Source organism: Rhipicephalus microplus, chromosome X, assembly GCF_043290135.1.
Source record: "Rhipicephalus microplus isolate Deutch F79 chromosome X, USDA_Rmic, whole genome shotgun sequence".
In the NCBI taxonomy this organism is placed as follows: Eukaryota; Metazoa; Arthropoda; class Arachnida; order Ixodida; family Ixodidae; genus Rhipicephalus; species Rhipicephalus microplus.
Window position 1 is genome coordinate 11,688,398 of NC_134710.1, and position 15,710 is coordinate 11,704,107.

Sequence of the window (15,710 nt, forward strand, 5' to 3'; positions counted from 1 at the left end):
ATCTTGCTGTTTCGCTGGGTTATGATGGCTGGTCGACTCTTTTCTTCAAGACCTGGGGCAGCGATACCATCACACAACCGTTTCAGGGGCCATCAAAGGGGCCCTGAAACACTTTTGAAGCACCCATGGAATAAATTTTCTGAAAGAGCTTATCGCCTCACAAATTCAACGCCGCAAAAATGTGAAGAATCCGTCCAGTACGAGCGGAGTTACAAAGATTTGTCGCATGCTGCAAACACATTCTCTCTTGTCTCGACGAAAGCGCAGAGAGCTAAACAGATAGGGATAGCAGAGGCAAAGAAAATACGTCATGCTCGCCTCGTCATCTTGAACTTTTTGTTCTTTTTTTCTCTGAATATGCGGCTTTCCCAGTGTGATCGCACGTGCACGCGTGGACAAGTCGCGGCTTTTCGCGGCGATCACTGTTAACGACCGAGCGTGCCATGTTCAAATGAGCCAATAGCTGACGAATGGCCTTCTAGGAGTGATGTTTGAGCTTCTTTTATAAATTGTCAGAGAAGAGAAAGTAATTTTCAGCTGACTTTGATAACTTATTCTCAATTCCAGGCCGTGTGCTACGCTATAATATTTGACTCACATGTTCTTGGGAGCCTCCACTACCGATCAGCGGTGTTTTCTGAACATGCTCATAAAGTGTTGTAGGGCCCCTTTAACGGAACACTTATCTGGCGTTTTAATGTATTCCAGTCCATGATGCATATTAAATATTCTCGCTACAGCTGGTGCATAGCCTGTCAGACAGAAATCCAATTTTTTATGCAACTTGCACACTGAATGCCCCCTTGTATTTGAAGAGAAAAATTGGAGTTTAATATTCTAAAGCCAGAATATGATTATGAGGGACACTGTAGGGAAGGGCTTCGGAAATTCCCACCACTTTGGATTCTTCAACGTGCACCTAAATGTAGGTACACCGGCCTCAAGCATTTTCGCCTCCACTGGATATGTAGCTGCGTCGGCCCGGGGTTCAATCCTGTGACCCTTGGGTTAGCATTTTACAGTTTACAATTACAGCATTTTACAGCAGAGTTCAGCAAAGTGAACATTATTTTGCAACACCAAGCCGAAACTTCAGCTAATTAGGAACTACATGAAGCAAGACACTGCATACAATCCTCTGCGTGTGTGACATAATGAATATGTTGAATCAGGCATTTAAATCCGGACATACCATTGTGTTGCAATGGATTCCCAGTCATTGTGGCATAGCTGGGAATGAACAAGCTGATGCAGAAGTGAAAATGGCGCACAGTAGCGGCGAAGGGATATCAATTCACTTTTCCCAATATTACATCAACCCCTTGCCGTCTAAAGGTATGAAGACATCTATGCAACGACTATGGAATAATCCGGATTATTGCCAGAAGTGCATTGATAGGCTTGACTCTAGTCAGGCTTTTCACCTTCCGTTCTGACTAAGGATAGACCAAGAAACACTTCTACATAGACTGCAGCTGGGTGTTGCATACACGCGATGATACATATGCAAGATGGGACAGGAGCAAAATCCTAACTGCAATTTGTGTCACATGCCAGACTATTTATCACATCCTCTGCATGCTCCCTCTATACAAATCGAAAGACAATCTCTTAAGCGCCTCACTGATGACCTAGACTGCCGACCCCTTTCGGAAGAGAAACATTTGGGTGCTTGGGTACGTGTGAGTTATGTTTAGGGCAAGCGAAGGATGGCCAGTCGGTAGACGGCGCCCGACGAAAAGAGAAGATGATCAAAACAGGTTGCGCAGGCACGGACTAAGCCGTTCGCCTCTGCACACACCTTTGTTGCCAAACTCCGTGAGCTTTTGTTCACTGCACTTTGTGCTGGTGGGTCACCCGCATGACGGAAGAGTTCTTATGGTGAGCCAGATTCAGACTGAGAAATAAGTGGTCCTTGTCGCGACACCACTCTCGGCAAGATAATGTGGCAGTGTGCCATCACAATATGTGTGAATAGACGGCAGCATTTTGTGTACTAACTCCAGACAGCCGACCGGCTGTCTAGCCAGGCTTGTTGTCGCGCGAAAGTATTTTTTAAGCTGTACGTTGGTGAAATGATGGAGTTCGTCTTTAGCCGGCTTCTTGAAGGATGACGAAAGCCAAGTGTGGGAATGCAGAGGTGAAGACACGTCTCCGAGGAAAGGAGAGTTGTTTGCTGCATTGGTGGAGCATCGAGAAGGGGTTCATCCCACGAGGCGGTCTCAGATGAGACGGGACATATTTAATGAAGAGAAATGGAGAGGAGGGGAGCTTGGTGCTAGAGAACGAGATCGGGAAGCGGGGACAGAGGTCGTGCTTGACGCTGTCTCTGATAAAAGGTTGATATGACATCGAGAAAGTGGTGTTAATGTGTAGAGTATACGAAGGGCTCTGCAAGTAATGCCGACGTTAATACAGCCCAGTGCTTACTGTGCGGTCGGTTTAGTGGCCACCCCGGCCTCTGTTTGTAAATAAGTGGCAATGTGTAAATACTTGCCAGGAAGTGAGCAGTCCAGTCCTTCAACGTGTCGTGATTATCCAAACCATCGAGATTATATCCATCATTCCCAATCTTAACTGTGTGGATAACACCCAACGCAGCCTAAAGGGCCTGCTTGCATTTCTAAGCAAGACAGGTTTAGATTCCTGTTTTTAGAGCATCTGCTAATGTAGAGACTTTTGTGCATGTCCTACACCAAACAAGACATTGTGTGCAGTGACTCGTTGTGCTCTATCAAAATCACCCCTCATCATGCCCTCCTCTTTCTTTCCCTTTTCCCCTTACCCCCGTGAGGAGTAGCAGGCTAGAAACTCGCTTTCCAGGCCGACCCCTCCTCCTTCTTCCCATTAAACACCTTTTTCTTCTTTTTCTTGAACTAGCAGTCGAGCACCATAACCACTGGAATACTCTGGCAAATTTGAATTCAAACAGAGCACAGAAAAAAAGAGTAAAGGAAGAACACATATACAATGATCGTAATTAAGCGCTTCTTGTGTGCGTCATTCTTCCTTTATTTCTTGTTCTTTGTGTTGTGTAAAAATTCAAAGTAAACAAATACCACTGTGCCCAAGTTACTGTCCTATTAAACTCCATCTGATGCTATGGTAATGTAGGTGCAGAAAGCGCAGCAGGAAGAGAGAAATGCAATACCACACGACTTGTTGATGAAGGTTGTCGCAATTCCCACTCGCCCAGAGCGTCCCGTACGGCCAATGCGGTGCACTGAAAGCAAATGTAGCATACCACTTAAACTTGCTCATCAACCTCCAGCCTCATTGAATATTCGATAATGAAAATCCTGTCACTCTTTATTGACAAATATATGCTTATCTGTACTAAACACAATTTTGGGAAACTACTTGTGCTTGTAAGCACATTATTTAGCCAGTATCATTAAAACATATTTTCCACTGTACAAGTCACAGGTATTTTAAAGTTTTCTTGGCGAACCTTATACAACAACATTTATAAGCTAGTTTTTCTCCGATTGTACTGAAAAACATATGGCACAACACCACATGTGAGCTCATACAGCTTGAGCAGCGGACAAAATTAGAAGTAACTGTAATGTAAATGAGGAGAAACAAAGCAGACGAAAAAATACCTTGCCACCTGCAGAATATGAACGTGCGACCTTCGAATAATGCGTTCTATGCTCTACCACTGAAGCATGGCGGTTTCAGCTAGTTGGTATGACATGACGATTTTTATAGCGTGAGAGCAGAACGACCACGAAGGCTCGTCTTCTCTTGTCCCTTCGTCGTCGTTCTGCTTTCGCGCTATAACAATGGTCTACCACTGAGCTACGGCAGCAGTTATTTTCTCGTCCACTTTATAGGGTACATATGTGCATTGAAACATGGGAGCGTCAGTCAGCGTCACCTGTTGCCATGGCAGCGAGTGTGGAACACTCTTCTTGTCTATGGCAGCTGACCAATAGCAGACTTGATGCCTTGAGGTGGTATACGAGGGATTATTGGTCAGCTGCCATCTCGTAATAAGATCACGTACTACGTGACACCAAACAGGTAAAAAGAGTGTACCACATTTGCCGCCATGGCGACAGGTAGCACTGACTGACACTCCTGTGTTTAAATGCACATATGTACCCTATAAAGTGGACGGAAGAGGATAACTGCCACTGTAGCTCAAAGCCAGAGCATCGAACGTGTTATTCGAAGGTCGTAGCAAATTATCTTCTCGTCCACTTTCTTTCTTCTCATTTACATTACAATTACTTCTAATATCATCCCCTATAATTTCCCTGGCATTATTGTGTATAAGTTCTCATTAATGTGGTGTCCAACAAAGAAAAAACAAGTCTTAAATTTACACTATTCTTCATTCACAGCAAGGGTCTTGTTCTGGCAGACTTGATGCCTTGAGGTCGTATGTGAGAGATTATTGATCAGCTGCCATCTCGTAATAAGATCACATACTATGTGAAGCCAAACAGGCAAGAAGAGTGTTCTACACTTGCCGCCATGGCAACAGGTGGTGTTGATTGATGCTCCCATGTTTAAATGCACATATATACCCTATAAAGTGGACAAAGGGGATAACTGCCGTTGCAGCTGAGTGGTAGAGCATCCAAATGCGTTATTCAAACGTTCGGATCCTGCCGGTGGCAAGTTATCTGTTCGCTCACTTTGTTTCTTCTCATTTACATTACAATCACTTCTAATAACATCCCCTATACTTTCCCTGGCGTTATTCTCTGTTAGTTCTCGTTAATGGCTATAAAGATGGCAACACAAAATTGTGAAGACTGTAAAATGAGACAGCAAAATAAATTTGACGAGCATTGGGCACCATGCAGGAATTCAATTCATGTGGATTATGATGTACGCTGTGCCTGCATTGTGCTTAAGCACGCAGCCTCCAATGTGACAGTAATGTTTAAACTTTGTGTCACAGCATGCAATCAAAAACAGTGACTAGGCAACAAAGTTATAAAAGGAGAAGTTTCCTCCTGAAGCTGTCAGTAGAACATAGGCCATTTACAATATACACCACCATAGTCACCAAGATCCACACTATACAGTAAGCTATACACTTTACACTGAAACAAGGGCAGCATAAGTGCAAATCAGGTATGCCAACAAGCCACGCATATGCAAGAATCGACGTAAGGCCATGACTGGGGCTCAGTTTGTTCATGACTGTGTTCATTCAAGACAAAGTGCGAGACAAAGTGCGATTTTCAACTGTTTTATCTTGTGTGCTCTGCACAAGTGTATCGAATACAAGGCACACATAAGAGCACTAGAAACAAAGCACCTTTGCCTACATGATGCAAGGGTGATGCTACGAGATGAGGGTGTTTTTTTTTTATCGCTCTAACATGCCTTGCATCAAAATAACAGTCGAAAGTTGTACTTTGTATTGTGTACTCCGGTTCATCTCTTCAAGTTCCTCACCCATACTGCTTTAAAACAGTGCATATCCTAAATTTCAGCAAGAATTAGAAGATGCAACTGTGATATCTGCATCTATTTTAAACATTGGAAAGTTAACGTCTTAGGACTTGAGACCCAGTAACACAGAGGGAAAAAAAAACAATATGGGTGCGGTGCGCCGCCTAGTGTAACTGTAGAAATGTGAGTGAACAGCTGCTTTTATGTCATAATGATCGTTTAGGATGACTGCCATTTGGGCATGTTGGTATAAGTACATGATGAAACAAGTGCCAATAAGTACAAACACTCAGAAAGGACACAAGATTAGAGCTTACAGCCAACTGAAAAGTTTTATTTCAAAACAAACACTCTTATATATGCATAACACGCATGTATGTCCCCACAAACCATCCTTATTATCATAAACAAGGTGAAATAACAAAAGACCACTTCCTTAATCGATGGAATTTACTTGGATAAAACAAATCTTTTTTCCGGGTGTATGCCATCGATTATGGGAGTGGTTTTTCATTGTTTCATGCTGCTTATGATAATAGGGATGGTTTGTGGTGATGTACATGCATGTTATGCATATATAAGAGTGTTCGTTTCAAAATAAAAATTTTATGTTGCTAGTAAGTGCTCGTCCTGTATCCTTTCTGAGTGTTCGTACTTAGTGGCACTTGTTTCATCATGAACTTATACCAACATGCCCAGCTGGCCGTCACCCTAAATGTAATTTCTATTACAAAGGGCCCTTTTCTATGTGTTAATGCCACCTTCCTTTAAAACCTTGCCACCATCACCTTGTTGATCGCTTTCTACATTTGCAAGATTCGCACTGCCTCATGGTACAACCGGGTGTCACTCAGCTTCCCGGATGTGCAACTTTTGTGAAGGTTATTGGCTTCTACTCATGGAAACAAGAAATGTTTATGCAAGAAACTGTCCTCGGAATGGAGCCACCATGTTCAATACTTCAAAGACTGCTTGCGAGTGCCATGTCACAGTCAGAGCGGAAATGGTTACCGTCGCTACCAGGAGTGGCTACAGCTGTCGGAGAGTGCCACAGAAGCCTTTTGGAACCAGGGACATGAAGGCTTACCCAAGAAAAAAAGACACACAAGTATGGAAGCAAATGCTATGATCCTAGGCGATCTAGCATTGCCCGACTATAATGAAAGGCTTTTTCAACATGGACCTAAGTCCTGTGTGAAACCGGCTGTCTCCCGTGCCGAGAAGGTGGAAGTGGCCAGCCCTGTGGCAAGCCTTGTGAAGGACGAGGAAAAAGTGAGGTGCAGTACTGATTGTGTGAATGCTTTTTCGTCTAGCAATGTAGGACAACACATAGCAAAAAAACTTCTACCTGTGATTAAGTACCTGTCCGATAGTGGTAGTCATATTGCGGTTTCGGATAAGGAGGGCTACTTTGTGATTTTGCTGGAGAAGCTATATTTGGAGAACGCCCAGGCCGCTATAGACAAGAATTTCCGGAAAGTTGAAGAGAAGGTCAGCCTTGTAAAACGTTGGGCCGTTAGGGAGCTAGCTGACTTGAACGTGAGCAAGTTATCTTCAGCAGTAAAGAACAAAAAGGGCTTGCTGCTCAAAGCGTTTTTACAGTAAACACACAAAAGCAAACCTTTCGTTCTAAACCATTATCTCAGCAAGAGGTACTTGGCTACGCCTAGCGTCTAGTTCTTTACAAAAACATTTGGAAACCCTCCGTCAACTTGACTCGTTTTCGATAGATCGATATGCAGGCTTGAACGCGTAGTGAAGGGCTCCGGAAATTTCGACGACCTGGAGTTCTTTAACATGCACCCAAATCTCAAATCTGAGCACACGGGCCTACAGCATTTTTGCCTCTATCGAAAATGCAGACGTCACAGCTGAGATTCGATCCCGCGACCTGCGGGTCAGCAGCCGAGTACCTCAACCACGGGACCATTGCGGTGGGGCGACTAGTTTTCGGTTTCAAACTCCATGGGAGTCGTAGACTTTCTAAAGGGAGATGGTGTAAGGGTTTCTTATGCCTTCACTATTGATGCCATTGACCTGTACTATTCTGTTTCGCGTGGTCCCTTGCTACAAAGCTTAAAAGAGTGCATCACAAACAAAAATGATGAAGTGGCTTTTTGTAACACCAGTGCAAAGTCCGTAGAACGTTTCATGTAGATTTTGGCAATGTGAGTTCCGCGCTAGTGGGGTGGAACGACAAAGTGTCCATCCAGAAAGATGGAATTTGCATTGGGTCTAGTGTTGCCCCGATCTTGTGCAATATTTTTTTTGAGCAGACTTCACACAGCTATAAATAAATAGCTAGAAGGCATGGATCTGAAGCTCTTCATATTCTTAGCACATTAGTGAATGTTTTGAAAAGTTTTAAGAAAAACGGGTGCAGCCTACAGTTTATCTTTCAGGTGCCAAAAGAACGACGTACTCAGTTTCTTGACCTAGAAATTAAGTTGTGTTCCTTCCACTTGTGTTGGATGTATCGCCCCAGACTGACAAAACCTTTGCTAAGCTATCATTTGGCACATTCGAAGATAGTAAAGAACAGGATCGCAACATCATGCATCAAAGCCGCCCTTATGAAATTGTGCATACACTCAATGAATGAGAGTGTTTCCGCGCAGATCAAGCGATTGAGGGGAGCTGGTCGCTGAGATGATTGTATCCGATCGGCCTGTGAAAGGAACCATCAGGAAGTGAAAAAGACAATGATCAGCACACGTGAAGGGGCTATGGTGTAGTATACTGACGTGGTGGTGCCTATGAAGTGTGGCGGCACTGTGGTGTTGTGTACAACGTGCTCGGAGGCGACGGGAGCGGTGCTTCTCGATTGAGCGGTGGAGAAATAATGATGATGTCGGTGCGAAACATTACGCATGAAACTGCGGCCCGCCAAAAGAGAAAGTTCGCGCGAAAGGTTGCCCGGCCAAGGCACGAGGAAGAACAGGAGGACAGTGGAAGACGAGTCGAGGGCAAAACGATATCGAGCAGGCTGGAGTGAAAATCCTGGGTGTCGCGCGACTGTGGTGTCCAGTTCCGGACCCGAATGCGTGAAGTCAGGCAAGGCCAGGACGCTCCAGCTGCCCACGATGTACTCGGAGGTACGCGACCTTCCAGAGTTCCAGCCGTGACTGTTCAAGGTCACGTCCCATGTATGCACGTCTTTACTCCGGTCTTGTACCGCCCGTGGAGGGCGGAACCTTCCGGGTGGTGATCACCTCCTCGGAATGAGCCAGCGTTGGTAAACAGCCACAGTTCTTGCGAGGGCAAGGGCTACCTCGTCTTCCACCAAGCATCAATGTCCTGGTCAGCACGTGACTCCAGCTGCTGAGACATCGCCAGCGTCCGCCCCCTTAACCCACCAAGCCACTGCCACCATCAACGCCACTAGTGACTTGATTTTCACAAATATTATAGCTGGACAAGTTATAGGACATGTTTTAGTTTGTCAGCTTAGACTAGGTGTGTGTACATTACAAATTTATCTCTTTTTTTGCTCTTAATTATGCTTAAAGTTTCTACTTTTCTTCTCTTACTTCAAACAGCTTCATCATTTCTTAGCTCTGAAGCTTTCTCTCCGAGCAACAATTTACTCAACCGTAAACCTGCATCACAAATCGGCGTCCGTGACAGGACGAAGCCATTAATGATAGCGGTAGTCGTATTAAAAATGGCAAGCGCATGAAATCTAGTGGCTTTGGCCGAGCGCATGGGGCTCGAAGGGGAAGAGCTGAGGGCGTGGTTAGATGAGCAGGAGGTGCGGGCATGAGATGAATGAGCTGCAGAACACGAAGCAAAAAAGACGTTGCTAGAACTGAAAGAAAGAACAGAGAGAAATTTGCAGTTGCAGCTGAAAGTAGCCAAATGGGAAGGCAATCGTAGTGAGACGAGAACGGCTGACCGTGAATCTGGAGGGAACGCTTTTTGCAATATGAAGCCTCACAGCCTAAGTCCAGGATTTAATGAAAACTGGGACGACGTAGATGCATACCTAAAAAGGTTCGAGAACGTCGTCACCGGACAAGAGTGGCCGAAAGAAAAATGGGCCACAGCCTTAAGATTATGTTTGAGTGGGGAGGCATTGAAAGTCTTTGACATTTGTCTCCCGGAGATTCACTCGACTATGATGAGGCGAAGATAGCTTTGTTTCAACGTTTTTTGTTTACGACGGAGGGCTACTGGGAGAAGTTCGGCCAGAGCAAGCCCCAAGATAGCGAGACCGGAAAACAATACGCGGCTAGGCTTTCGAGTTTCTTTGATCGGTGGGTGGAAATGTCAAAGACAAACAAAGAGTATTGGGCACTCTATAATCTAATAGTGTCGGAGCAATTTTCGAACAACTTCCACCAACAACTCACGCTGTTTCTACGTGAAAGAAAGCACAGCAAGCTTGAAGACATAGCAGAAACCGCCGATGACTTTTTTAGAGGCACAAGGACAGCCTAACTTGCTCCTGTTTTGCGAGAGAACGGAGAATAGTAGCATCACGAAGAAGAGCGGAGGCTTATCCGTGAAAACTACCATAAAGTGTTTTGTATGTGGCAAAGCTGGTCACAGGGCCTCAGATTGCCGAACCAATCTTAAACAATCTTACTGTGGATATTGCCATAAGAAGGGCATGATACTAAGGTCTGCACAAAAAGAGATGGCCCTATGAAGAAAACATCGTTTGCTGTCTCCTGAAGAGGACCCCAGTGAACATACCAATCCACCATCCAACAAACCAGAGGGAAATGTTGCTAGCGCGGTGAGAACTCACCCAAAAGCTGTGACTCGCCAGATGCCGATTTTGCAGGGCCTAGTGTTTGGCCAGACAGTTTCTGTGTTGCGAGACACAGGAAGCAATACGCTAGTAGTCCGTTGAGCTCTGGTGCCAGATGAAGCTCAACAGGTACTACTGATATGTTGTTCCTCGCCAATGGCAGTAGTATTACTGTTCCAGAGGCAAAGGGTTAAATCCAGTCACCCTATTTTTTGGGTATTTCAGTGGTCAAATGCATGACAAGACAATTGTACGATTTCATCGTTGGCAATGCTCCAGGAGCAAGGGAAGTCCAAAATCTCGACGAAAAGTGCAAAGAGAGAATTCTGGGAAGTAAGTCGAAGTCGGAACGTTCTAGTAGAAGAGGAACGAAGGAAGAAGATTCATTAGATTCTGTGGTGGTTGGTGTCAAGGGCCGAGAACGCTCTACATCATCTAAGGTCGACATGAAGACACTAAATTTGACCAGAGAGGATGTGAGCAAAGCTCAAAAAGAAGACAGAACTTTAGATTCATGTAGGAAGAAAGTGGGTCAAGTGTTCCGAGGAACATGTGCAACTCACTCGTTCAAGAAAGAAAAGGGAATTCTATACCATTGCTACCGGGGACCCTCAGACAAAATGATCGAACAAGTGGTGCAACCCCGAAAACTGCGTGGTCAAGTGTTGGCTTTGGCTCATGAAACATTGATGTCGGGGCATCAAGGGATGAAAAGGACCATCGACCGAGCTTTAGGCGCATTCTACTAGCCTGCATTCAGGAGGCAGTGAAAAGAAATGCACACTCTTGCGACATATGCCAGCGGACTTATCCTAAAAACAAAGTTTGAAAGGCCCCACTTGGTCGCATGCCTTTAATTGACACTCCTTTTGAAAGAGTGGCGGTGGACATCATAGGACCTTAAAAGCCCACATCGCATATGGGGAACTCTGGTAGACTTCGCTACTCGATACCCAGACGCGGTAGCTCTGCCATCGATTGATTCCGCTACTGTCTCCAAGGAATTAATCGATGTGTTTTCTCGCATTAGGTTGCCTAACGAGATACTGTGTGATCAGGCACCATGTTTTATATCTGAGCTAATGAGAGAAGTGAACGATTTGTTAGCCATTAAGCATTTTGGAGCGATGCCTTACCATCCCATGTGTAATGGTTTGGTGAAGGTACGTTGAAGCAAATGCTGAGGAAATTAAGTAAGGAAATTAAGAAGAACCCAAGTCATGGGATCAATTGTTGGCACCTCTGCTCTTTGCATACCGTGAAGTACCGCAGACCGGTATGGGCTTCTTGTCACTCGAATTGTATGACAGACATGTTCGAGGACCGCTAAGCATACCCAAAGAGTTATGGACGGAAGATCATATACGTGAGAAGTAAAGAACATGGATGCGTATGTCATAGACCTGAGAGATTGTTTAGAAAAGACCATACCGTTAGCACAAGAGAACTCGTCATGTGCCAATGTGACCCAGAAGAAGTATTATGCCCGAGGAATTAAATCCCGTCGACTGAACATAGGTGATTGGGCCCTCATACTGTTTCCACGTACAGAGAACAAGATACTGATGCAGTGAAAGGGACCCTTTCTAGTTACAGGAAAGAGAGGAAACTGATTACTGGTTGGACATGGGCCAAAATACTAAGCTCTTCCATATCAATATGTTGAAGCATTGTGAAGAGCGTCAACCTGAAAACACATCACAGTCGGCAACCTTTATTGTAGTGGAGAAGGAAGAGACCGATACGCCAATACCTACCTTCAAGGCTACTACGAGCTCTGGTATAGAAGCGCTTAAGCTTGGCCGAGACCTCCAAGAAAGACAGCGAAACCAACTTCGCGAGATCTTGGCAAGTCACGAGGATGTCTTTTCCGAAATGCTGGGAATAACAAATTTATTGGAATGCCGTCTTCAATTGGCCACCTCTGAGCCCATCCACACTCAACAATATCCACTGTCCTTTTTCATGAAAGAAGTCATTGAGAAAGAGGTGCAAGATATGCTCAAGCTTGGAGTGAGTGAACGGTCCAACTCTCCAAACAATTTACCGTTGGTGCTGGTTAAGAAACCAAATAAAAGTTACTGTGCTTGCATCAGTTTCCGTCGGATTAACGATGTCTTAATTTCCGATGCGGAAGCAATCCCAAGGACAGACGTCATGTTTGAGAAGATCGGAACTAGAAAGTTCTTTTCAAAGTTCGACCTCACTAAAGAATACTGGCAAGTGCCTCTGGACAAGAGTTCCAAACCAAAAACAGCATTTTCCACTAAATCAGGACATTATCAATTCTTGTACATGCCGTTTGGGATCAAAACAGCATCTGCTGTTTTTACTCGATTAATGAGACGCCTTCTACAGGGCATACCAAATGTCATCCACTACACCGATGACGTGCTCATCGCCACTACGACATGGCAAGAAGATATGGAAACCCTGCGGCACCTGCTGAGGAGGATCCATGGGGCTGGACTGACGATCAAGCCCCAGAAGTGTGAAGAGGCCTCGTACTCGCACTCAGCGATGCACTGCAAGGAGTGCACTAACCAGCTGAAACCTTGACACACAAACAATTGACAAGCACAAGAAGCGGATGACAAGAGAAATAATGGAAGCATATGAAATTAAGAAAGGAGGTGAAAAGTGCATCAGCCAGGCATGTGTTCTGCCAGTGCCTCCTCTATAACTTTCAGTGCCTGGTAGAACACCCTCTCCCGGCCATCGGCGCTTTCGCTTCTCCCGCTCGCCGCCACTGTGTAGTGGCGCTGTGCAAACAGGGTCGGGTGCTCTGCCGGTAGTGCTGGTGCGGGCGCGGCCTAGAGCGCTTGTTTGCTTTGTTGTGCCTTGACATGTGCAGTTGGGTTTGGCGAGCTGAATGCGGTGGAAGTTTTTTTCTTCCTTTGTCGTGACCACGTACCTTGCATGACTTGCGATGTCGTACTGGTGCGTGCCGCTGTGCAAGTCGGACGAAAAAAAGAAAGTGCCTGGACTATCTTTCCATGAAGTTCCTGCTGCCGCCGCCGTACGAGACAAGTGGTTGGCCGCTATTCGGCGGGACGGCTGGTCGCCAAATGCAACGTCCTGTTACACGAAGGTATGTAGCCGTCATTTTCGCGTCGAATACTTTCTTGAAGGAAAGAGACGAAGGTTGAAGAAAGGTGCAGTGACTTCAGTTTTTGAAGATTACCTCAAACACTTGCAGCCAAAAGGAATCGCTGAACGAAGCACAGTAAGCATTGAAAAGCGAGCTTGTGCTCCGTTGAGAGTGGGGAGCGGTCATGCGACAAGCGGCGCTACTGGGCTGTTGCCACCTGCAGCACCCACACCACCAGAATCTGAATGGGAGGAACCAGAGCCCATAGACACCGCCGATAGTGTCAGCCAAACCAATCAGCGCAATGATGTTACGCATGATAGGGAAGGTGCACTCAAGCCTTGTGCATGTGACCGAGGTATTCAGGTCGACAGCAGGCAAGTGTCAAGTTTGCTGACCACAGAAAAAGCCAAATGGAAAAGAAAAGAAAAGGACCTGAGGAACCAGGCACTTAGGTTGCAACGGACTGTGGAAAAGTACAAATTGGAGCTAAGAAAGCTGCAAGAAGATTCTTTGGCGTCAGATATCTCGCATATCAGACAAAGGGCCACAGAGCAACAGCCTGTAGCATTGTTTTTGCTAGACCAAATCACAAATGTTAAGAAAAAAAGATCAACCTGGTCTGAAGAGACAACTCGTCAGTGCGTGGTCCTTCGACATTTGTCAACAAAAGCATACGAGCACATGCGACGTGAAACGCTTCTAAAACTTCCAAGTCGAACAACCCTGACGAATTACATTGACACTACCAGCGGTGAGACAGGCTTCAGCAAACTGGTTGAAACCAGGTTAGCTACAGAAGCTAAAAACTTGGACAAGCCTCAGTCAAGGGTCTGCTCTCTTATCGTTGATGAAATGAGGATAAAAGAAAAGTTACAGTACTACAAGCAAAGGGATTGCTTTGTTGGGCACGTAGATGTTGATCTAGAACAAAACAGCAGCAGCCCTGTTTTAGCCAATTCACTTCTTTGTTTCGTGATTAGTGACATGAGCACAGCATTCCGAATACCAGTGGCTTACTATTTTACGAAGGGACTTACCGGCAACTAACTTCATAAATTGATTGTTTTTGTAATGAAGAAAGTGGAAGCATGTAGATTTAAGATTGTGCGGCTAGTGACCGACAATCACAAAGTTGATGTGAATCCCATCAAACTTCTCGGGAATGGATTGGTAACCTACAAGACTGAACATCCTTGTGACCCAGACAGACTCCTTTTCATGAGTTTCGACCCGTGTCATGTGTTAAAGAAGGTCCGGTCACAACTGTTGTCGCATGATATTGGGCCAAAATGTGAAATTTCTGCTTCCTTCATCAAAGACCTGTACGAGATGCAGAAAGGTTTAACTGTAAAACCTGTCCGATATTTGAGCCGGAAGCATGTTTTCCCTAATAATATAGAAAAAATGAACGTTGGAAGAGCTGTTCAGCTCCTCTCCCCAAGCGTGACGGCTGCTTTAGAGTACTTGAAAGGTCAAGCTGGGCATACATGCTCCAAATCATTTTCCCATGCAGGCCCAACCATTACCTTCATGAAGAATTTTTGCCGCTGGTTTGTACTGCACGACACAAGCAATACTGTGCAGCACATATATCAGAATTTTGCTGATGCTCGACACTATGACGACGTTGAAGATCCTAGGCTCGAATGGCTTGAAGTCACCTTTCCATTGTATTTGGATGGGCTGAAGAAGAGGTGCAACCATCCGCGAGAATTTCTTACGAAGGAGATGTACGAGGCTCTTCTCGTCACCACTTACTCTACAATGGCATGTATAAGACACCTGCTCACAGATGCGAGCTTCTTCTTTGTTCTTACACGCCGGTTCAACAGTGACTCAATAGAGTCATTGTTTGGAACATTGAGGATGTCATCAGGCACAAATGACATACTGGATGTTCGTGCTGCACTTTCAGGCCTAGAAAAAATGCTGAAGACCGGAATCGCTGCAACTAGTGCAGCATCAAATGTTGCTCATGCTGAGAGTTCAACATCAGTGCCCCTACCTGCCGGTGCTTCAAGTTCGCAACCGTCGTGTACTTTGTCCATGCCGCTTCCTTCTACTGCAAACACAGTAGAAGAAACCCTGAAGTCGAAAAAATCGGGACACGAAACTAGCAGCCGCACCTGCGCAACTGATGTGTGGGCAGCGAGGGAAAGCGGCGAAAGACTGCGAAACCCTGTTTGGGTGGCGGCGCCTGGCGGTGAACGGTTGTACTCGTGCCGACAGTTGAGCCTTTTGTTCTCCCCATCCACCAGGCACTGAAAGTTATAGAGGAGGCACTGGTTCTGCTAACACATTAGGAATTTCATTTTTTCGACGTATTGATTTCATTTTTTTCGACATAAAGGGTACTGACGCAAAAATTTTGGCCTCACGTTTTTTTTTTCTGCGATGTGTTGCTGGGGGCCTGTTAGTCATAACAAAACACATCGTTTTCTG

The 15,710-nt window shown here is 45.3% G+C and overlaps 1 protein-coding gene across 2 annotated transcripts in view; it reads right to left on the reverse strand.

Moving 5' to 3' along the window:
• The window catches only part of abs (ATP-dependent RNA helicase abstrakt), a 160,751-nt gene that overhangs the window by 11,915 nt on the left and 133,126 nt on the right, over positions 1 to 15,710 (reverse strand). The window contains exon 14 of one of the 2 annotated variants that reach the window (XM_037426587.2): positions 3,152 to 3,223. The exons of the other annotated variant lie outside the window; for it this stretch is intronic. Coding sequence (XP_037282484.1) covers positions 3,152 to 3,223 — 72 coding nt within the window. The remainder of the gene's footprint in view (positions 1 to 3,151; positions 3,224 to 15,710) is intronic. 2 annotated transcript variants of the gene reach the window in all.